The sequence below is a fragment of the Salvia hispanica genome, chromosome 3 (assembly GCF_023119035.1).
Source record: "Salvia hispanica cultivar TCC Black 2014 chromosome 3, UniMelb_Shisp_WGS_1.0, whole genome shotgun sequence".
Taxonomy (NCBI): Eukaryota; Viridiplantae; Streptophyta; class Magnoliopsida; order Lamiales; family Lamiaceae; genus Salvia; species Salvia hispanica.
In genome coordinates, this window is record NC_062967.1 from 51,611,461 (window position 1) to 51,634,725 (window position 23,265).

The window sequence follows — 23,265 nt, forward strand, 5'->3', positions numbered from 1 at the left end:
AATGCTCTTAGGATAAATGATTAGCGACTAATGAGAAGCGATAATCTTTGATAAAATCAATTCAACTAAAACGAAAGCTGATCTTTCAACATTAAAAATATAAACTAGTACTAGTGCATAGCTTATTTTGTTTTTGTTGCATAAGAAATCTATGCACCATTTTCTTTAACTCCATTTTCTTTGACTACCCCATTTGTGCTGCCTGCGTCGCCATTTTCTTTAACTCCATTTTCTTCTTCAGCAGCTTTCTTCTTCTTTTCTTCCTCGTCTTCTGCAGCAGCCTTTTTCTTCTTTTCTTCCCCGGCTTCTTCAGCAGCCTTTTTCTTCTTCTTTTCTTCTTCTTCAGCCTTGAGCTTCTCTTCCTCCTCAGCTTTGACCTTAGCCTCTTCAATCGCTTTCACCAATCTCATCAAACACCTCTCCTTATCCTCCCCCCTCAATTTCGGCATCAAATTCTCCGCCACATCCGCCGGCGTCATCTTAGTCTCCTCCAGCAGCCTTCTTATCCTCCCAAACAACTCATGCTCCTCAAACTGCAAATAATTCTTCGCCAAAACCTTAAACGCCTCGTACCCGCAGTATGACAGCTCAATATGCTGATCCATCCTCCCCCTCCGAATCAGCGCCGGATCCAGCTTCTCCACGTAGTTCGTCGTGAACACAATGATCCTCTCTCCCCCACACGCCGACCACAGCCCGTCGATGAAGTTCAGCAGCCCCGACAGCGTCACCTCGCTCGTCTTCTTCTCCTCCATCATCTTCTTCATCTTCTCCTTCACCGCATCCTTCTCTTCCCCCTCCTTCTTCTCCTCCTCCTTCTCCTTCTTCTCCCTCTGCCCCGTCAGCTCCAACGAGCAATCAATGTCCTCGATCACAATAATCGACTTCCCCGACGTGTCAATCAGAAGCTTCCTCAGCTCCGTGTTGTCCTTCACCGCGGTCAGCTCGAGATCATACACGTCGTATTCCAACAAATTCGCCATCGCCGCGATCATGGTGGATTTCCCGGTTCCAGGCGGGCCGTAGAGAAGGTAACCCCTCTTCCACGCCTTCCCAACCGACCTGTAGTAGTCTTTCGACTCCGAAAAATTGATCAAATCATCGATGATCTCCTCCTTCTTAACCGGATCCATCGCCAGCGTCTGGAACGTCGCAGGGTGGTCGAACACCACCTCGCTCCAGAGCCTCCTCCGGCCGTGGTAGTACCCGCCGCCGTCGCTCCCTTTGCTGTTCGTGAAGAGCTTCCTCCGCCTCTCCTTGACCGTGATCGCCTTGCCTTGATCCAGCACGTGCTTGATGTACACATCGCAGATGAGCTGGCGGTGCTTGCGATGGAAGGTGAGGGAGAAGAAGCGCTTGTCGGCCTCACGCGGGCCCCAGGAGATGGTCTGGGTGGCAGGGGGGGTCTCGCGGGAGGCCCACCACAGCTTGACGCCGCGGAAGTCGTCGTGGACCTCCTCGCTGGAGTTGGAGGCCATGGTGAGGACCACGGCCTCGGTGTCGCGGGCCACGCTGGCCTGGAGGTGCTTGGCCTGGGAGGAGGAGTGGGCGTTGAGGTAGCGCTTGATGGCGGCGTAGGCGAGGCTGCGTTGGAAGCCGTCGCCTTCAAACTCGGGGAAGGTGATGTGGATGTAAGGGTAGAAGAAGTTGATGAGCTTTTTGAAGTAGTATTTGAGGGGGCGTGTGATCTCGCGGGGGAAGTAGTTTTGGAACATGGTGTAGGCGACGACTAGGCCCCCGACTACGGAGCTTAGTTGGGTTAGCCATTCGGCCATGGGAGTTACTGTCATGGTCAATTGATTAGAATGCTATGAAATGGGTAGCTAGTTTGGGTATCAAGTGACACTATATATATAGGCGAGTGAAGGAGTCGTGTGTGATTTGGAAAGATTGAATGATGACGACGAAGATGAGATAGTCCAAAAGGTATCCTTCGTGAATTGGCCTACCTAATGTTTTATTGTTTTGTTTTGTGTATTTATTTAATTCAACTTCTGACCGAGGGCGAAGAAACGACGACGCTTCTTTCAAATGGAGATCAATCAAGTCTCAATAGATTGTAAAGTCTCTCTAGTATGAAACGATGATTGTAATGGGAACTTGTCCTTTGGGTTTATATCTTTCCAGCGGTGGAATTTAATTCTGTCAATTTACTAAATTTATGTGATTTATGTGATGTCTGAATTTCCTGAAAATTTGACACAGTTTACCATTTCGGTCCGTCCCTGAAAATTTGATACACTTTACTTTTACCATTTTTGATAGTAGACCCCATATTCCACTAACTCATTCTTACTCATATTTTATTGTAAAAATTATACATTAAAAGTAGGACTCACATCCCACCAACCTTTTCAACTCACTTTCCATTACATTTCTTAAAACTCGTGTCGGGTCAAAGTGTAGCAAATTTTGAGGGACGAAGGTAGTATATAAAATGAAACTGATACTCCATGACTAAGACTTTGATTTCCATTCTATGTTTGTATGTTGTATATGGAGCATGATAAAATTGATCCTTTATTAGGTGAATGGTTGGCATAATATTAGTTTTAAATTGATAGGCATGGCGTGTGCTGGTTTAAGTTTAATAATTAATACTACTAGGATTTTATTACAAGACACAGACTCATAGTAAACAATATTTTGATTAGTTGGCAATAATTATTATAGAAAAAAAAGTAGACTGCGATGGGGGGTTTTATTTTCATCGTAAAGTCTTATTTAAAGAAGTATTATTTCCATATAGACGAAATATATTGACCAATGAATTTGAGAATGACGAGTCTAATGACCATAACAATTACGTCACTACGTATTGTATGGATGGTATATGAAAATAGGCTAAGGTTAATTTATTATACTTTGTCAAGTACTAATACTTAGTTCTCATTAAATATGTCGCTGTTCTCTTAAACGATTTCTAATAAATATCTCATTTTATTTTTAAATGGATTTCACATATAACATGCATGGTCTGAACCGTTAAAAAATATCAACAGATGACAAAATAATAGCAACAGAAAATGTTAACATAGTATAACAACATAGCATCAATCGTTGACACAGTGTTGATATTTTCTGTTGCTACTATTTTGTCATCTGTTGACATTTTCTAACGGTCCAGATCATAGTTTAGAATTTGTACAATATTTAGAGTTTGCATTTGATTACATTCCTATCATGCATACCATCATAGTCTCGGCCCAGAGGCATTATCTAGTTGTTTGGATTGGTTAATTGGAAACTAAAACTGATATAGACTCGTCCCTCTTTTTTTAATATAAAAAAAAAAATTGCTCAAGTTAAAGGCATAAACGAGCAAAGAAAAAGAAAACGCACCCCAAAAAGACATGCAAACACCCCACCCCCCTCCCCCCTCCCCCCCGCCACTAATAAAAAAACCATCTAGCTAAGCAGAGAAACACTACAAGTTAGCAACAACCCGACCACTAGCCATCCCTCAACAAGAAGTCACACCGCCAACTCAACTAAGAACAAGACACCAACAACAGAAAAGCCAGCACCAAAGGGAAAGAAAGAAAGAAAGAATAAACAGTGAAACCACAAAAAAACACACCTCAAATGCTTTAATCCATCTAGTTCCTTTTACTTTCACGGGATAATATTCTCTATTATTTTAAAATACACAGCGGAGTGTACTCTCTCTCAAAACGCGATATTGGAATGAAACACATATTTTGTTCTTTTCCATTCTTTTTACGTGCTATTTTATTTTTATTATTGATAACTTTTTCCAATTTCAACGCTAAAAGATATACTCACTCCGTCTATAAAAATAATCTCATTTTGTCATTTTGGAATGTTCAACAAAAATAGTCTCATTTCTAAAAGTGAAAATTTCTCTATCATACTCTATCCACTTTTTCTCCTATCTTTCTATTTTACCCTCTTTTTTTCTCATTCTCTCTTACTTTGCCAATTTCTTATTAAAATCCATGTCGTCCAAAATGTGACTATTTTTTTGGACGAAGGGAGTACGAAATTCAATAAGATTAATATACTTAAAATTTCAAATTATCACATCAAATATTATAATGTGTACTATGTTTCGTATTTTTTTGGAATATTTTTATAGATTATAATTATGATAAATAAAAAGTAAAACATACTACTATCAAACAAAAAAATAAACATGCACGATAATATTTGAAATGTTATTTAGAATTTGTATATATGTGAATTTATGAATCTAAATGAATTTTATAATATATTTTAGTGTTTAAATGAAAAAAGTGATCCCTTTCTTCATAAATTTTGAGTATTCATACAATGAGACGGTCCGGTACAAGTGTTTGTATTTAATTTTCCGTAAAGTGTTTAAAGTAAAACATGAAATTTAATTTAAAAAAATCCTGCAAAATTAGGGGTGATAATTGAAAGAAAAAGGGAGGTAGCAAAATTGTTGAGTCTAAAACTTTTAAGCGCAATATGAGCTTGCAGAGTAATGACCAATTTCAGAGAAATTGCATTTGTATGTCATAGTCAATTAAAGTGGGAAAAGTGGTATAAACCGAGTAAACGTATGGGACAAAGTGTAAACTAGATAGATGCATATATTGCATACCTCCAAATATATCACACTCTAATTTACTTATTATTTCCAACTCGTGTTTTTTGTAAGACGAAATTTCCTCCTCGTGTGGGCCCATCGCTGAGTGTGAACGCTTTATAAACAAAAAAATTGCGGAAAAATGCCATAAAATAGAACAGGATTATCTTTATTATCTTTGTATATTGGATCAAATTTTATGGCCCTTAATTATTTGTAAAACACTACTCCATTCATCCCTCAAATTTTATCACATTCTTCCATTTCTTTCCATCCCACAAAATTTATCACATTTTATTTTTTTACCATTTTCAATACATCATATTCAACTAACTCATTCCAACTCACATTTTATTATAAAACTAATATATAAATATAGGATCCACTATTTACTAACTTTTTCAACTTACTTTCTAGTACATTTGTTAAAACTCGTGTTTGGTCAAAATGTGATAAAATTTAAGGGACGGGGGAGTAATAATTTTCTTTGAACTTTGATCATATTCATAAAAAGAAGATTAGTACTACTACTTAGTAGTATAATTTTGCTCTTTCTATTGAATTATGTTTGTTTACTCCCACCATCCTTGAAAATTTATCATTTATTTCTATTTTTGCTCGTTCCTAAAAGTATGTTACCTTTCATTTTAATCATTTTTTATAGTGAACTTCACCTTCCATTAACTTATTCTTACTCACATTTTATTATGAAATTAATATATATAACTAGGGCCCACATGCTACATATTGATTTTTTTCAACCCAATTTCTATATCTATTTCTTAAAACTTATGCCGAGTTAAATGGTGACAAATTATTAGAATATTAAGGACGGGAGGAGTACAACTTACAAATAAACATTTAGTTAATTTAGATAGAATTTGTACTACAGTCTACAAGTAACAATTTAGCAAGTGTATGGTATTCAGGGACGGATGTAATGTATTACTAGGTGGGGCAAATGCCCCTTCTCAAACATATTGATATATACTACTCCCTCCGTTCCCCATTAAGAGTCACACTTTTCCATTTTAGTTCGTCCACAATTAAGAGTCACACTTCATTTTTACCATAAATAGTAAGTAGTCTCACATTCCACTAACTCAATTCACTCACATTTTATTATAAAACCAATATAAAAAAATGGGTCTCACATTTCACTAACTTTTTCAACCAACTTTTCTTTACATTTCTTAAAACTCGTGCCCGGTCAAAGAATGACTCCTAATAGGGGACGGAGGGAGTATTTTATTTAATAATTTTGCAAAATTTGTAAAATTTCTTTATATTTGCCCCTCTTAAATTCTCAAATGATCTGTACATATAATTTTGCCCCCTTACATTTACATTCCCGGATCCGTCCATGATGGTATTAGTAGCAAGGTGAAACATGAATCAGAGATTTGTAACGTTCGTGGAAATGATAAAATGATAAAAATGATATGTGAGACAATTTTTTTCCAAAAAAATTTAGTTGAAGAGCCAGCTACAATTCATACTCTATAGGTGTGTGGGGCACGGGATCCAGTCAGGATAAAGCAAATTGTTAGCTGGATGAACAGATTCGGCATGCAAATTTCGTTCTCAAATATATCCACCAACTACAACCCTTTTACCAATCAGGTGGCTTGTTTGTTTGATGAAGAATTACTAAAAAGAGAGGGCGCTTTTTAATTCTCTCTCTTTTTATTATTTTCTCAATTTTCAAATGGGCCGCTACCATTCTATAAGGCCCATTTTCAAATATATTAAAAACTCGTGTACCGAGATTCTATAAAACAAACATAATTCGTGTCGTATGTATTTTTATACGTAATATTGTTTTAGATTTTTTATAATATCGTTTTAGGTTTTTTTTAAGTGTATGCTTGAAAATGTACATTGTAGCAAACACGTGAAAATGTGTTTTTTAAGGTATCTTGGAGCGAAAATAACAATCAAGTATAAAAACAGTATAAAACAAAGATTAGAAAGTTTAGATACCATTTGTGAATGTCCACACTTTTTATAAATATTAATTAATCCTAACGTGTTATAAATAGTTAAATCATTAGTGGGATAATGTTTGTCAAATATAATTGTGCAATAGATAATTTCATTTCCTAAGTCTTTCTGAAAACGAATACTTCTCCTATTAAAGACGCTTTTATTTTAAAATAAATTCAATTCTTTTTTTTAAGAAGATCATCAATAGTTCTCCATTTACCCTTAAATTGAGTTCGAATTATGACAAGCAAACTTAACTGCCCCTAAGCTGGGTACAGACCCATAAGCTCTGCAGGCCCACAAGCAAACTTAACCCCTCCAGCTGGGTATTCCATAGCTGGGTACAGGCCCATAAGCTTGTCATGTCCACTTAGGAAATTAATTTCAGATTGGGGCTCCTAAGGGTCGAACTCGTGACCTCTAGGATGGGAAGCAAACTTAACCAACCCCCCCTCCAACTGGGTATACCACGGCTGGGTACAGGCCCACACAAGCAAACTTAACCCTACCTCCCCCAGCTAGGTATAGGCCCATAAGCTTGTCATGTCCACATAGAAAATTAATTCCAGATTGGGGCTCCTAGGGGTCGAACTCGTGACCTCTAGGATGGGGACGCGGTATCCTTGCCTCTAGGTCAAGGGGCTTGGATTTAAAATAAAATAAATTCAATTCATCTCATAATAATATGCATTTTTAGTTATATGAATTTTAATACATAATAATTAATAAAGTAAAAGAAATGTATAATAAAAAAAATAATTAAAGTACTAGTGAAGAATATATTCACTATTTCTAAAATTAGAATATGCATGCTTTTGTTGAAAGAACTAAAAATGAAAGTTGTGTATTTTGTGGTGGTGAGGGAGTAGCAATTTGTACTCTTTTTATGGTGTTATTTTATCAAACAATACGGTCGTGAAACTTCATCAATCGGTCAGACAAATCTCCGCCACAATCCTTCTAGTTTTTATTAATGATTGATTTTTTTTACAAGCAATAATAATTAAACATTGAATCTGAGCTTATTAATCTGTTGATTTAGGTTTCTCTATTTCATTTTAGGACGCAAATAACAATTGTTTTATAGATATATGAACAATTAAAAAAATTTGTGTAGGTAAGTGATTTCAATTTTTTGAAGTTTTAAATTTTTTACTCAAATTTGTTTTGTGTAAAGAAGATGTACTTCCGAGAGAGATTTTTTTTAATTGGTTCGAAAAGTATCAATATCGGAAATTAGTAGTGGTTGGTATTAAATTAAAATGGACTGCAAAATTTATATGTCATGAATTATGTGAAAGTGAGAGAAAAATATCTAACAACAGCAATTATGTGTATGTTTTAGCTTTTAGGGATAATTAAGCATCTTACTTAAATTAATTTGGTTTTCGTCGTGAGCGTGCATTTATTATTTAAGTGGTGTTGAATTTGGAAGTCGGAACCCTCAGCTCCAGTCGCCGGAAATTATGGATTACGAAACGGTGAAGAAGTTCGTGGAGAAAGAGGGCGGACCCTACGAATTCACGGTGGATTCGATGCCGGAGAGGTTCATAGAGCCGATGGTGATGCAGGGCATGAAAGTCGATACAATCGAGCGCGGCCGAATCGTTTGCTCCTTCACTGTTCCTCCTCGCCTTGTGGTATTTCCGATTTACTCAATTACTTTCAGTTTTTTTTTTTTTGGTCTCGGATTGATTTATTGGTTGGTTGTGTAGAACTCTGGGAATACCTTGCACGGCGGAGCCACGGCTGCGCTGGTTGACATCGTTGGATCGGCTGTTATTTACACGGTGGGGGCTCAGACCACCGGCGTTTCCGTCGAAATTAATGTTTCCTATTTGACCGGCGCTGCTGTTGGGGTAAATTTCTAAAAAATTCAACCTCAATTATATGGAATTTTTTTTATTAAATTTCCTAAATTATAAGTCTTATCTTCATCCAATTAAACTCCATAGGTTTTGCAAGCTTGAGATCGATAATGACTCAAACTCTACTACTCTGTTGTTTTGTTTGGGGGTATTTCTGTTTAGCTCTTAAGGTAGCCATTGTTCCGTGATTAATCAGTTTCAGTGTTCATAGCAACTCACTCAATGTGTCAAATAGAAGATACTATATTGCATCAATTTGTGTTTTTTTTCTGCATCATGTTAATGGTTCCTCAATAATTAGATGGCCAAACTTCATCACTATATGAGCTTAGCTCATTGAACTATGTTCTATTTCTATGTTTATCATTTTTCAGTCAAACTCTCAATGCTCAAGGTTCTAAGTACATTGTTATAGATATTAGTTGCTTTGCAAAGTAGTATCATCTGCATGATTTGTAACCTATTAGTATTTCTTTTTCAGGAGGAAGTTGAGATTGAAAGCAAGGCATTGCGTGTGGGAAAGACGATGGCTGTAGTAAGTGTTGATTTGAAAAGTAAGAAGACCGGAAAACTTATAGCTCAGGGGCGACACACAAAGTATCTGGTTCTCCCTAGTAAAATATGAAAGATTGCAATTGCACTGCTTCATGTTGCTACTTAGCTCTGTTATAGTTTGATATTGATCCTATCCTATAGGTTCATTATTGTCAATTACTATTATCTTTCATTATATTTAAAATTAAGCATATATTATGAATAAATTCTTGGTTTTAGTGTCATGATTTGAATTAGTTAGGATTTGATTTGAACCAATAAGGGGGTTTTGTGGGATTCTTGTCTAGTAAACTCTATAGTGATTATCAAGTCTCTTAGGAAGGTCATTCTACTTTGAGTTTTAATTGCACTTCTTGTTTCCCTTTTCCCTTTGTTCTTGTATTTTTGTGTTCATATGGCTTTACTCCATATCAATTGGTGCGAGCGTCGATTCGAGTCTGGTGAACACTTGCAGCAATGAACAACGACTCGATAGATTGGAGAAGGCGGTCGAGGCTCTTGACGCGAAGTTTGACAGTCTCCTGCGAGAGCTTCGTGATGCTCGTGATTATGAGCTCCAAATGGCACAGGTCCTGGGTGTATTCTGGGCGATCAATTACTAGCTGCCGCGGATGCCTCCAATCTGCTCCTTCCCTACATACCACACAACATACTCGCACAACGAAACAAGTTTCTTCCATCCTTAGAATCTCGACACCATTGACACAACCACCAGTTCAAGCTTTAGTAGCGTTCCTTCCTATTCGCGTTGTTTTACTTTAATTTAATTCCAATTTTTATTTTACCTTTTCGCTTTGTTCTCGTTGTTTTTGTGTTCATCCACCTTTACCCCATATCATAATTTTGGTTGGAAAATAGACAAAACAATGGCAACTAATTGAATCAAGACTGGCCATAATTTCACAATTTTCATGCTTAAGTCTTTGAGATTTTACGTTTTGGCAGCAATGGTAAAAAAAATGAGATGAGACAAAATGGCACTGTTAATATAATCTCATATGCATCTGATAATATATTGTAAGTCAGCATAGGCTTAGGTTGTAGGCAGCAAGATGAGCTTATATTCTCAATTAGAATGTTGAACCAATTAGCTTTGTTAGTTGCCTCCTTTCTTCTCTGTAACCCCCAACCCCAGTGCTTCCCCCAAGTTTATAGTTTTCCTCATGGTTCTCCTCCCGATTCCTCCGTTTCCCTTTCTCATCATGGCTGCAAATTCTCCGTAGTCTATCTGCCCATCCTGCAACAAATTCACACCATTGATAATCAGAGACAAACTAAAGAATCTCACAACGATGTATACGTGATTCGATCTCTTTTCATCTTACGTTGTCTTGATCAATCTCTCTGATCATCTCATCAAGATTGAGTTCGCTCAGGCCAAAGTCTTTGCAGGCTTGTTGAAGCTCATCGATGGTTATGTAGCCACTGCCATCTTTATCAAAGAATGAGAAGGCCGAAAGCAGATTCTCCTCTCGTTCTAACTTGTTCAAGTGTACAGTGGCTGCAAGAAACTCCCCGTAATCTATGGTGCCACTGTTATCAATGTCGGCCTGTAGGCACAAAGGAAAACATATATGAGATGTTGATTAAACAAAGATAAAACTCATCCATCTGATTTAGATCAGTCGGTTTAGGTTCCTACCGCCTCCATAAGGTCTTTAATTTCAGACTCCATCAGCTCAGAACCAACTCGCTTTAGACCCTCTTTGAGTTCATCGAAGGTAATGGTTCCACTATCGTCTGTATCTATCATTCTGAACAGCTCTCTGAGGCCACCGATTTCCTCCTCAGATAGTCTCTCTGCTATTACCTACAAAACAATGATGGCTTATCCAGTGTAGCTGAAAGTTAATGGCTAACAAAAATAGAATGCAATGTATAGGTAAAACTTAAAGCAATAGAAGCACACAAATATCCCTGTAAAGTTGGCCCGGATAAATTGAAGGTGAAGGGACCACGAGGAAAGTGAGAATTCTATACTGAGGCATTTTGATCCTCCGATAACTTTCATCTAACAAATTGTATTCAGAAAGTATATCAGATCTTTTCTTGGAGGCTGTTATATAACTATTAGCACATTATGCCCGAGGGATTTTTGGCACGTTGCTGAGATTTGGCACCACAAAAAAGCAAAGAAACATGGAATGTGCTACTAAAGCTTTCTCAACAGAGTAATTTTTAGAATAATGATGCAAACAAGAAAACCAATAGAGCACCGATAAAAAACCTTACACGTAAAGCCATCTTCTTGAGTTTGTTCATTGCAGAGAACTGCTTTAGGCGTGATAGAACAGCAGAATCAAGAGGCTTATCAGGAGCCATATTATCATCGACAATCCAAGGATGGCCTGGCCAAAAAAGAAAAATACAAACATAATCACATTTTAGATAACTACAAAGTTCAATAGTCCCAACATGTAAGCAAGTTGCTTACACAAAACTTCATACGCAGTTAGCCTTGTCTTTGGGTTTCTATCGAGCATCTTTCTTATCAAATCCTTGGCAAAATCCGAAATTGCAGGCCATGGCTCAGAATCAAAATCCAGCTTCCCCCGTAATATCTGACGGAAAATTCCCATCTCAGTTTCTGGAGTAAAAGGGCAAAAGAAACAGCACTAGAGCTCTTAGGCACTGTAACAGAATCTGCAATTTACGTATATTCTAGAGTAGCTATGAAGTTGGGAGGAAAACAAAACTTTACCGGCCCAGAAAGGAGGTACACCACTGAGTAAAATATATAGAATGACTCCGGCACTCCATACGTCTGCCTCAGGTCCATAATGCTTGCGCAATACCTCTGGTGCAACGTAATAAGGACTTCCCACCACATCACAGAACGTCTCATCTGCAAACGTGATGCAAAAGGTCAACCACTAAGAGCATATAAAACAGATATCACAAATAATGGATTTAGACAAGGAGAAACTTTCAGTCACCCAGCATAATTATCTTATTATACGAGCCACAGAAGCTGGAGACTGAAAACAACTTCACCAACACATAGTCATATAGTTAAAAAAAATGATAGTTGAATGAACCAAAGATAGAGAAAAGGGTTTAGGGCACTCTCCATTAAGCTAAATCAGCTGATAGGATTAAGAAACAAAAAGTATTTGAATTCACAACTCCATAAGCCATACTCAAAGAACTTAAAGAAACAGAAAGTGTTTGAATTCCCAACTCCATAAGCTATTAAGCTATACTAAAAGATCCTAAAGCATCAAGCCAAAAATCACCAAAGGTTTTCTACTTCAATATCTTTATCCAAATCTCCAATTAGGATTTTGTCAATTGCAACAGCTCAAGATAGCCAATCATCATGAAATCAACCTGTCAAAAACAGCACTTTGCAAACTGCAACAACTCAAGATAATGAAGAACAAACAGAGATACACCACAACACAAAGTCTAATTCAAGATATGATGATGAAACCTGGTTTGTAGAAGACAGAGAGGCCAAAATCAGTAGCCTTGAGGGCAGCATCCTCCTCACCACTAATAAACAAGAAATTCTCAGGCTTCAAATCCCTATGCATAACCCCCAAAGAGTGGCAGCTCTGCACAACCCCCACAATAGTCTTGATGAGCTTAGCAGCCTCCTTCTCGCTGTAATGCCCCTTGAGCACGATCCTATCGAAGAGCTCCCCGCCCGCGCAGAGCTCCATCACTATGTGCACGAAAAGGGCGTCCTCATAAGTGCCCTTAATCCTCACCACATTCGGGTGCTCAGACAAATGGTGCATTATCTGAATCTCCCTCCACACATCCTCGTAGTCCTCCTTGCAAATCAGCTTCTTCTTGGGAATCGATTTGCAGGCGTAGTCAATGCCGCTGGATTTCTCAGTGCAGAGGAAGGTGATCCCGAACTGGCCCTGACCCAGCTTCTTGCCGATTGTGTAGAGGCTCTTGAGAAATGGGGTTTTGTAGGGGAGGACCGAAGCGGGCTTCTGTGGGTGCAAGAAAGTTAGCTTCTTGGGCTCGGATTCTTCGTTTTGGGGCTCATTTGGGGGTTTGTGGTTGTGGGAAGGAGGTGGAGTTGACGACGACATGGCGTTGAATTGAATCTTGATTTGGGAGGAGAAAGAGAAGGAGATGTATACTCTACCCACAGTGATTGAAGGAAGGAAAAAGATTGCAACTTTTTTTGATTTTGCCTTTTCTTTTTATGGTCTAATCTTCTTATGGAGTAAATTAGTATCTCTAGATATTCTATGTCTTGATTTTCTTTGTCTAGATTCACTTCATTTTTTATTTTTTTTATTTTGGTATGAAAAAAATAGTTATCCTTGTACTCTTTTAATTTCTATTTAATTAGGTGATTTGGTTGGCAGAATATTGTCCAATTCATTCTACTTTATGTAGGGGATTGCAGACAATGATTTATTTATGTGTATTTATGATTGAGTTCGTTTATAATGAAAATGGTTTGTAATGAGATAATTGGTTGCAAAATGGTTTATTTATGTGTACGGATCTCTTACAATATGTGAAAATCTTTTCCGCGCATTTTATTTCTTATAAAAGCATGAAGTGTGTTTTTTTTTAATCTAAGATTAGGGGAAATATGTTTTGAAATTAGCATTATGTTTTTTTTTTAATCTTGGATTAGGGGAAATATGTTTTGAAAATAGAACTAAAATAAGTGTGTATCTCAGAAGAAATTACTTTATGTTACCATTCATAATCACTTTACATTAAATAATGCTCGTCGTAAATTATTTCTATGGTCTTAGTAAATAAGTCTTGTTTATAGGCGACGCATCTGAATTAATATATAGAATAGTAAATTACTTGTATTCATGTTAGAGAGATTCAATGAAGAATCACTTTACTATATTACTCCCTCGGTCCTAAAGAAATTGATCTATTCTTAGACGACAATAGATTTTATACAACTTTATTTTATATATTTTTGCTGTTAGTATAGGTCCTAAATCATATTCTAGTTTGATCATTGTGTGACCTTAAATTAATTCTTGTTATCTACTTAACTGTGTAAAAACAAGCGTGAATACTATGTACTACTATTTGATTGTTTTATTTATTCTATGGTTATTTTATTTTAATTCCACAAGTCAACTTATATAGTAATTTATTATTTAAACAGGCTCAGACTTCCAATTTGATTTTATATTTTGAGAATGTTTACGCATTTAGGAAAAATTCATGAGACTCGTTTTCAAAGTGAAAAAACTGATTTCGAAATTTAGTCACTGGCTTATTGTCCGTATTATGACATTATCTCCCGAAATTAGTCTCTCTTTCATCATGTTGGCATTACTTGGCAATGTTATCAATATCCCTATTTTATGGAGTAGTAAAAGGATAATTTTGTATAACAAAACATCTGCATCAAAATGTATCTAAAAAGGATTGATTTTTTTAAAAGTAGTAATAAAAAAAATTATGTGTTTAAATTGGTTTTCTTGGTGAGCTGTTTCAGCTTTAATATCTTATCCAAAATTCTACTAAATCTGGCTAATTACCATAAATTCGTTTTGCGCTCTGTATTTATTAGTAGGCCATAGGTTATTCTTAGTTAAAAAGGTGCTATTTCTAATCAACTTTTTGTTAAACAGTCTTTAGTGATAGATTATACATTCTTCCTCCAATCTTATCTTCTTACAAATCGTCTGGTAATGCAAACAGAGACCAAATGCATTTAATACTTCTAAAATCAATGAACTTTTTCAATGGATAATAATAGTATATAGGTTATCCATGGACAAAATATTAATAAACCGATTTGTTTTGAACGAAACTTTTGACTCACTCCGTGAACACAAATCAAATTAATATTCATAATATAATTTGATCAAAATTGATTAAATATTTGTAGTTCTTTTATATGGGTTCTTTACCTGGTGGAAATTAGCATGAGTTGGAAGTGGAATTGATGAATTTTGATAAATGATCAAAAATTGACGAGAACGTAGCTACTATCAGTGCAAATGTGCAATGGCTCTCTAATTAAGCATGTTTGTGATATGTACTAATTTACAGTGCTCATAATACATTATAGAGGAAATATATAACGTGAAGGCCATTCATAGCTTCATCATTTAGAGAAAAAATATAAACCTAGTAAGCAAATAAGACTGAACAACTTTTTGTATTTTTATTTTCTTCTTTTGTGCTCTATTATTGCAATGCCTTCTTTTCGTACATTTTAAGAACATGAGGTAGAATATGAAAAACATGAAATAATCTATATTAAATTAATTCTTTCTCTTTGTATGTTAGTGGTGGTATAGTGGTTTCGCGCCCATTGATTCCAGTCTTCCATCATTTCACGGCTTTCATAAATTAAGTATTTATTTAAGCCGAGAGTTTAGTACTACTAGTATATTGAAAAGTAGTATAAGTCGTATGCTTGTATATGTATAGTAATTTTTTTAATTCATTTTTACTATATTTATAAGAGTAAATATTTTGTTACCGTAAATTTTACATATATATTTATAAAATGCTTTTGATTCACATTTAAATGTATGAAAAACAAAATAAGTCTAATTCTTCTGCATAGTAGACTAGTTATGAGCCACACTCACAATAGGTAACATAGTCAGTTTTTGTGGAAGAAAAACAAATTCACAATCTAGATAGACCTTGGCTACTTTGCGAAAGGTAGCAGTTCAAAAATTTCCTTACTTTGGGAAATGAACGAAGTTAGTGTAGTATAACACTAAATTAATCAAACAGTGAGATAAATCTTTTGTGCTATTTACTAAAAGACGAGGTATCGGTGATTATCGTTTCTTAATCACGACACAACAAAAGTGTATATCCACAATCTGACAGTTTGCTACTGGGAAAACGTCAGATTTATTAGGTTAGTACTTGCACGTTGCGGAATCCATTAGTCGCGAATGGTTGAAAAAGTTTTGGAGAGGCGTTCGCAAAGCCTTCGTGCGTAATATCTTCGGAAATCCACTACCTACGATTGCCAACAGTTGCTTCGTCTTCATGAAGGACATCACGACTTCCTCAGGATGCTTGGAAACATTGATTGCATGCATCGGCAATGGAAGAATTGTCCCTCGTCATGGAGGGGAGCGTACACAAGCGGCTACAAAGGCACCCACCCAAAGATTTTGCTAGAGTCGGTTGCCGACTACCACATATGGATTTGATATGCTTATTTTGGGGTTTGAGGTGGTCGATCTTCGTGAAGACGCTCAACATGCAGCAAGAGACTACTCGGAAAGATGTGGAAATAGTGTTCGATGTTCTACAAGCACGAATCGCGATTGTCAAAGCCCTGAGTCTTATGTGGTATTTGCGAAACCTCATTGAATCATGTTTGCATGTAAAATCCTACACAACATGATAATTCACGACGAAGAACCGACTGCGGTAAATTGGTTCAACGATGATACCCTCGACAGCTCCACCGCAAGCACTCCCCATGCAGGGTGTGCCGATGCCATTTCGCGAGAACTTAAATCGACGAACAATGGCGCTTAATTCTACCACACACACTCAACTCCAGGAAAATCTTATCGAACACTCGAGATTTGGCAATGAGTAGCCGGTCGTTCGTAGCATTTTCTAGTGTAACTTTTCATTACAGCGGCTTTTCACTAAAATTTTAGTATTAATGTTTGTCCTGCCAATTTGATTTTAGGATTATGTATTTTATCGCTTAAAATAAATTATAATTTTAGGATTTTAATTATGTAAATTTTGAGTTTAGAAATACAATATCATTTTTAATGTAGTAGTAATGTTTAATGTAAATTAATTGAGAGAAAATAAAATATAAAAGAAATGAATTAGTTGGATCCATAAATAACTAAGAGAGAAGATGGTCAAGGGATAAAATGTTGTAAATATTATCTCTTGAACAAGAGATGTACTAGTAACATAAATAGTGTACTTAAAAAACAACAAGTCTATGCAACCAAATTTGGTTTATTTGAGAAAAAAGTAATTTATTTATGTATTTAATTAAAAAGTATAGACATATATATATTATAGGGAACGTGCATAATATTATGGTATTTGTGTATAACTTTTTAAATTGTTTGAACCTAAAATGTAATTAATGCATACTTTAATTCAAATTTGAAAATTAATAGAGAAATAATTCAAATATAAAAATAAAAAATTGAAAATGAGGCTAAAGACTAATGAATTATTTTTAATTTGTTAACTAACTATAATTATTATTTTAATATTTAATTAACACATCAAAATTACTAATATAATCTTGTTTTGTTTGTACAAAATTTGATTGTTTATCATTACTCCTTAAAAAAAGGTAAAAATGATATGAAATCATATACTCCCTCCTCACTATAGTTGAGTCATTTTTCCATTTCGAAAAGTTTCTTCATAGCTGAGTCATTTCCATGTATGGTAATAATTTTTTTCTCTCTCTTACTTTGCTCTGTGTTACTTTATTCTCTTTACTTTATTCACTTTATACTTTATTTTTTCTATTTTTTCCTCTCTCTACCTTTTATAGTATCTATTTATTTTACACACCCAACATGTCTTTCTTAGACTCTGTGCCCAAAAATTTCACCTCAACTATAGTGAAATGGGTGGAGTATTATAATTAAGAGATTACTAAGAAATAAATAACATTCACTATTGCGGATGGCCTCGCACCTCACATCTCTAATTTAAAGCCTGCTCAAAACTAACTCTCCCAACAGTATAATACAAACAACACAAATTTCACTATTTCAGCCACGAAGGAAAAGGAACGACGCTCGTTTCTTATTACAAGCAAAAATACGATCTTTAATTCTTTATAAAGCTTTTTTCTTCGGAAGATAAAGGCCTTTCTTGTAACCATATTTGCCACAACATTAATGATGCATTACAGCCACTCAATGTCCAAATCAACTCACACGCTCCCTTAAATTATGAGTACTTAACAAAATTCTTCACCATTTTCCCCCAAAGCTCAACGATTTCAAAAGCCCTCTTAAATCCCATGTCAACTTCTTGCGCCACTTTGCCCAGTTCTGCCAAATTGGAGTTGCTGGGAAGAAGAAAAAGTTTTTCAAGACTTCATCGCCAAAGTAAGCTCTAAAGATTGGATCTTTTTAATGTTAGGATCGGATACGAAGACACCCATTTTATTGTTTTTCATATTTTGTTTCTATAATGTGAAGGAAGCAGGTGTGGGTTGAGTAGGAGAGGTTTTATGTTTAAAGGAATTGTTGCTGCTGGAGCTTCAGCTGTGGCTTCAACTGTTGCTGCAGAGCCCACAAAACCCAAAGGTAAAGACTTGATTTTTTTTCTTCTTCTTTCAAATGTGTAGTTATTTGAGATTGTTTTATCTAATACCTTATTAGGTTTGGAGGAATTGCCATTTAAACCAGAGGGGTATAATTACTGGACGTGGAGAGATAGGAAAATACATTATGTGGTGGAGGGAGAGGGGCTGCCCATTGTTCTGATTCATGGATTTGGGGCTTCTGCATTTCATTGGAGGTTTGAAATTTTAGACTAAGGCTTATGTCAATGGAAATTCCAGTTATTTCAAGAAAGTTATGATCACATTGTTTTCATTGAATCATACCTACAAGACTTAGAAATGCATCACATTGTTATATTTATGCTTTGTGGTTTCTACTCAGATTGTGACTAGACCAAGTGTGTTTTCTAATTTCATAGCATGTTTCGATATCTTTAGGTACAACATACCTGAATTGGCTAAAAAATACAAGGTATATGCGATAGATTTGATAGGATTTGGCTGGAGCGAGAAGGCGCTTATTGAGTATGATGCTCTAGTGTGGAGGGATCAAGTTGTGGATTTCGTGAAGGAGGTAGTTAAAGAGCCTGCAGTTTTAGTTGGAAACAGGCAAGTCTTAATGGTGTTTATGTCCTAGTTTTAGATTATGAAGTTCGATGCTTTATTAGCTTTATTATTTGAATGGCGAACATTACACGTCTTCTTCGACTATTGTTATTACTTCATTGCTTTTTCTGTATGGGGGTTTGCTTCTTTGGATCAGCATATTCTAAAATGTACCATCAAACTTAATGCTCTTCATTTTTTGCATCCATTTGTCATGATGGTTGTACTCAATCCTTTCTTTGACTGACCTTTACAACAATTGTGCAAAACCGATAACGAGCTAAAGTCAAGCTTTTGTTTCTTGAAAATTAGAGGGTTACTATACTATTCATACTGATCAGTGTTTTTATATAACTGTGCCATCGTTATCTTTTTATTTGTCATTTTCATTTGATATTGAGGTGCAATCGATCGAAATCCATGACTGGTATGTGTAATTGTTGTCTCATCAGTCTAGGAGGATTCACTGCTTTAGTTGCAGCAGCATCACTGCAGGATCAAGCGAAGGGCATTGTATTACTGAACTCAGCGGGACAATTTGGCGATGCTGCTTCTCCTGCAACCGAGACAGAAGAAAACGTCGTGCAAAAATACATCTTGAAGCCACTGAAGGATGCTTTTCAGCGAGTTGCTCTCGGGTTTTTGTTTTGGCAAGCCAAGCAACCAGCACGCGTTGAGTCTGTCCTGAAAAGCGTACGTTACTATACATAACATCGTGAAACTTGGCTTTGATACCAGATGACGAAATTCGGTCATTTGGTTATCTCAGGTGTATGTCAACTCTGCAAACGTCGATGACTATCTAATCAATTCAATAACAAAGCCGGCGGATGATCCAAACGCTGGCGAAGTTTACTACAGGTACGAAGTTTAACTAGTAAAGCGAGTCCCATCAGTGATAGGAGTTTAATTCCCTAAGTTTTCTTGATATCTGCAGACTAATGACGCGATTCATGACCAACCAAAGGAAGTATACACTTGATAGCGTGTTGAACCAACTCTCGTGCCCGTTGCTCTTGGTATGGGGGGACTTAGATCCTTGGGTGGGCCCTGCAAAGGCTCTTCGTATCAAAGAGTTCTATCCAGGTACTTCCCTCGTAAACTTGCAGGCAGGTCACTGCCCACACGACGAGGTTCCAGAGCTTGTCAATAAGGCCCTATTGGAGTGGCTCCCAACTATCGCATCTACACCGTCCCCTCAAGCTTCATGAACATGGCATTTAGATCAATTCTTATACTGCAATGGTTGATATATTAATTGGAGTATATAATTATAAAAAGATGAATTTCTTCAGAAATATAGGAGTTGTATAGTTCTTCCACTTGAAATATTTTTACCAACAATGGTTGTTACTTGTTAAGGTTTGTTAGGGGCAATGGTTGTTATGTTTCTTCCTTTTAAATTTCTGGTGATCTTGTGTTTTACAACATGTAATATTTATTGAATTAAATATGAAGAATAAAAAAAAGTCTAAGATAACATCATTCATAAATGTCATGAGTTAGTACGTCATGGTCTGATTCTGGCAGCAAAGTCATTCGGAAAATGATAAATCTTCGTCAACCTTTTTGGTCTTTGTTATGTACCACACCCCCTCCATAAATAAGTTTTAATAGTTTAATAATTTAATAAGAGAGAAATAGAAACTAAAAAAAATAATACAGTGTCGTTGGTGGAAAATTGGACCTAGCAACTAAATAGAAAAACTTAACATAAATAGAGATTAATTTTAGATTGATGATAAAAATAGAGAAATAAGATCATAAAAAATGAATACTAATATTATTCATTTATTTGTTCTGTAATTAGCAATCTCCAGGATGAACATAATTTAAATCCTTATTATATAAGACGACTCGTGATCAATGTCGAACCAATTTTAAAGACCGAACTAGAGATCAAATTTGAGTCCCATTAGATCTAGGTTGTGAAATTATTCTTTCTCTTTTGCAAAGCATTGCATAGAACCGACTGTAGTTACCTTAAAGTTGACGTCGTCCACAATCGGTCTGCTAAGCAAAAGACTTAGGCTTTATTTGTTTCTTATACATTTAAATGTTTAAACAATATCTTATAAATGCACAAACAAACACAATATAATAATATACTGATTCTATTCGTGCAAACTGCTCAAATAATACTGAATCGGAATAAAAATGGTTTGTAGAGTTTTTCGTATACAAGTAAGATTTTTTTCGTGCTCAAAACATGTTTTCCAGTATACTAAACCTAACACAAATGGTGTAAAATATTATAGATAAAACAAATATTTAAAAGTTACGTTATGATGGGCTTGAATCTAAAACTCATAGACATTATAACTTATATTATTTCAAAAGGCTGATAGAATCAAGTAATTTTATTTAGACTAAAGTCCAATATTGGTTCCTTACATCTGACATAAAAAACATTTTAGTCACTTATATATATTAAGTCTGTTGTCTTTTGATCCCAAACAATAAGTTTTGGTCCAAAATTAATAATTCCGTTAAAAATTTAACGGTCAAACTTGATTTGACCAAATTAGTGACTTAATTTCTTAATTGAATTAACCTTAATACCATATTAATTCTCATTAATCTAATCAGATCAATATTAATTAGGTTTATAGGGTAATTTAGATTCAAAATTATCATAAATTTAATCAAAATACACTTGACTGTTGAATTTCAAATTTAATAAATTTGACCAAAAGATAATGTTTAGGATAAAAATAACAAATTTAATGTATAGTAATATAACTAAATTTTTTTCAAAACAAACGTAAAGAATTAGTTTTGGTCTATAGTCTTTGTTTATAAAAAATTCTAAGGGAACTATTATGACTTTGACTACTCATTCATGTATCATGTTAACTAAACTTATATCGTAGGGGAAAAGTTATCCATGGAGTATTTTAGTAGTACTACGAAATTACATCTGATTTGCGTTAAAATATTGACTAAAGTTGACCATTGATTAAAAAAACTTACATGCAATGTGTATACTCCTTATGCAAAAAAAAAGTAAATAAAAGTTGAGTACATTCAAAATGGTAAGAGAATTGGTATATAATTTAGGAAAGTATAGAGATGGGAAGAAGAGTAATTAAAATAATGGTAGTGAAGAATGAAACTCATTGTTAGTGTTTAATGGTGGGAGGCTGAGAGCTAGTAATATAACCCGTAAATGAATGGATGTATATGATAATATGAGTAATGAGTTTGTGCAAACTTTTTATAAATGGAAATGAGATATTTTTATGAGGCGGACATAAAAGGAAAGTGTCTTTATTTTTATGGGACGGTGCGGTATTATTTTCAACAATAAAAATTTGAGTAAACTACGCAAATGGTCCATGAACTATGCGTTTTGTACGCAAACGGTCCTTAAACTTTAAAAATATTATGAGTACTCTCTAAATTAAAGTGTAATCACAATCATGACACTTTTCCACTCTTCATCACAATTTTGACCAAAAATATCACCAGAAAGGCATTTTTGTACTTTCAAATATAAGTACATAGTACTCCCTCCGTCCCACTTTAGCAGTCTCATTGACTTTTCTGTACTCGTTTTATAAAAATGATAATAAATAGTTAAAGTGGAAAAATAATAAAGGAAAAAAGAATAATGTAGAGAAGAGTCTTATCTACATTATTCTCTTTTTTACTTTATTGTTTCTCCACTTTAACTATTTATCATCGTTTTTACAAAACGAGTGCAGTGGGACTGCTAAAGCGGGACGGAGGGAGTATAATATTTTCTCTATTTCTATCTCAATATTAATATAATATTTTATTATAAGAGTGCTTGAAATAATATTTTTCTCCAAAGCATGATAATCTTGGAATTTATGACTGATCCAGCAGGGTTAAGCCGCTGCTGTAGCGGGCCCCGCCATGGCTGCCCCATAAATGAATAGTGTTTGTATGACTGTTTATGGGAAATTCAATTGTAGTATTGAGGAAGAGAGAATGGAGGAATGGAAGAAGAACTAGGAGCTATATAAATATATTGAAGCTTGGAATCTATATATGCTTTGCGACTTTTCAATTTTATAATCCAATTCCAATTCCAATAAAATAACACGCTTTTCTTTACCAGTTCAGACTAATAAAATCTAGTAATTACTAATTTGTCAACTAAATACATGCTGTTTTTTTAAAAAAAACTAATAAGACGTCATAATTTGATTTGTTGATTTTGAAAACAAAATTTGAATTGGGATTCGTGATTTGTGATTTGTGTGAATTTGAAAATACAGATTTATCAAATTTTTACTTATTATCGTTGCAGCGTGTAAAAATTGTAAAGATATCATTATAATATTGAATGTTTATGCTTATAAAAGTAGTGAATGTTTCACGCGTATAATTGTATGTAATGCAAGAATAGTATTAAAGTGTATAAATACTATGTTTGGCAACGATCACACTTCACGTGAAACTTCAAGACTCGTGTAAATTTTGTCAAAATTGCA

General features: G+C 35.2%; 4 protein-coding genes across 6 annotated transcripts; 2 read left to right on the plus strand and 2 right to left on the minus strand.

The window, feature by feature from the left end:
* Positions 1-28: 28 nt before the first annotated feature.
* LOC125213879 (AAA-ATPase At3g28580-like) lies at positions 29-1,826 on the minus strand. 3 transcript variants are annotated; one of them, XM_048114653.1, is made up of 2 exons: positions 330-1,826; positions 29-293 (listed from the first exon to the last, which is right to left on the minus strand). In XM_048114653.1, exons 1-2 carry the CDS (start codon positions 1,788-1,790, stop codon positions 150-152), a joined length of 1,605 nt encoding a protein of 534 aa, XP_047970610.1. In that variant the 5' UTR covers positions 1,791-1,826; the 3' UTR covers positions 29-149. The 3 variants fall into 3 exon arrangements, with proteins under 3 accessions (XP_047970610.1, XP_047970611.1, XP_047970609.1); XM_048114654.1 differs by having other exon boundaries at positions 29-281; positions 318-1,826; XM_048114652.1 differs by having other exon boundaries at positions 29-1,826.
* A 6,046-nt stretch (positions 1,827-7,872) lies between these two features.
* LOC125214263 (acyl-coenzyme A thioesterase 13) lies at positions 7,873-9,206 on the plus strand. The gene is made up of 3 exons (XM_048115201.1): positions 7,873-8,199; positions 8,275-8,418; positions 8,909-9,206. The coding sequence occupies exons 1-3, from the start codon at positions 8,026-8,028 to the stop codon at positions 9,050-9,052; spliced, it is 462 nt and encodes a 153-aa protein (XP_047971158.1). The 5' UTR covers positions 7,873-8,025; the 3' UTR covers positions 9,053-9,206.
* A 741-nt stretch (positions 9,207-9,947) lies between these two features.
* Positions 9,948-13,133, minus strand: LOC125214261 (calcium-dependent protein kinase SK5-like). The gene is made up of 7 exons (XM_048115199.1): positions 12,416-13,133; positions 11,684-11,827; positions 11,417-11,569; positions 11,215-11,330; positions 10,625-10,792; positions 10,308-10,532; positions 9,948-10,219 (listed from the first exon to the last, which is right to left on the minus strand). Exons 1-7 carry the CDS (start codon positions 13,029-13,031, stop codon positions 10,079-10,081), a joined length of 1,563 nt encoding a protein of 520 aa, XP_047971156.1. The 5' UTR covers positions 13,032-13,133; the 3' UTR covers positions 9,948-10,078.
* A 4,665-nt stretch (positions 13,134-17,798) lies between these two features.
* LOC125214262 (pheophytinase, chloroplastic) lies at positions 17,799-20,205 on the plus strand. Its single transcript, XM_048115200.1, has 7 exons — positions 17,799-18,017; positions 18,111-18,218; positions 18,294-18,432; positions 18,635-18,805; positions 19,255-19,495; positions 19,572-19,663; positions 19,740-20,205. The coding sequence occupies exons 1-7, from the start codon at positions 17,930-17,932 to the stop codon at positions 20,011-20,013; spliced, it is 1,113 nt and encodes a 370-aa protein (XP_047971157.1). The 5' UTR covers positions 17,799-17,929; the 3' UTR covers positions 20,014-20,205.
* Positions 20,206-23,265: the final 3,060 nt, after the last annotated feature.

Excerpts from the sequence above, each read along its gene's own strand:
- LOC125213879 (XM_048114652.1), bottom strand. The coding sequence starts at position 1,790 with ATGACAGTAACTCCCATGGCCGAATGGCTAACCCAACTAAGCTCCGTA.
- LOC125214263 (XM_048115201.1), top strand. The coding sequence starts at position 8,026 with ATGGATTACGAAACGGTGAAGAAGTTCGTGGAGAAAGAGGGCGGACCC. Across the intron at positions 8,200-8,274 it reads CTGTTCCTCCTCGCCTTGTG|AACTCTGGGAATACCTTGCA; the intron begins GTATTTCCGATT and ends TTGGTTGTGTAG. Across the intron at positions 8,419-8,908 it reads TGACCGGCGCTGCTGTTGGG|GAGGAAGTTGAGATTGAAAG; the intron begins GTAAATTTCTAA and ends TTTCTTTTTCAG.
- LOC125214261 (XM_048115199.1), bottom strand. The coding sequence starts at position 13,031 with ATGTCGTCGTCAACTCCACCTCCTTCCCACAACCACAAACCCCCAAAT. Across the intron at positions 11,570-11,683 it reads TGTACCTCCTTTCTGGGCCG|AAACTGAGATGGGAATTTTC; the intron begins GTAAAGTTTTGT and ends CTTTTACTCCAG. Across the intron at positions 10,533-10,624 it reads TTAAAGACCTTATGGAGGCG|GCCGACATTGATAACAGTGG; the intron begins GTAGGAACCTAA and ends TTGTGCCTACAG.
- LOC125214262 (XM_048115200.1), top strand. The coding sequence starts at position 17,930 with ATGTCAACTTCTTGCGCCACTTTGCCCAGTTCTGCCAAATTGGAGTTG. Across the intron at positions 18,433-18,634 it reads GCTTCTGCATTTCATTGGAG|GTACAACATACCTGAATTGG; the intron begins GTTTGAAATTTT and ends CGATATCTTTAG. Across the intron at positions 19,664-19,739 it reads GCTGGCGAAGTTTACTACAG|ACTAATGACGCGATTCATGA; the intron begins GTACGAAGTTTA and ends TGATATCTGCAG.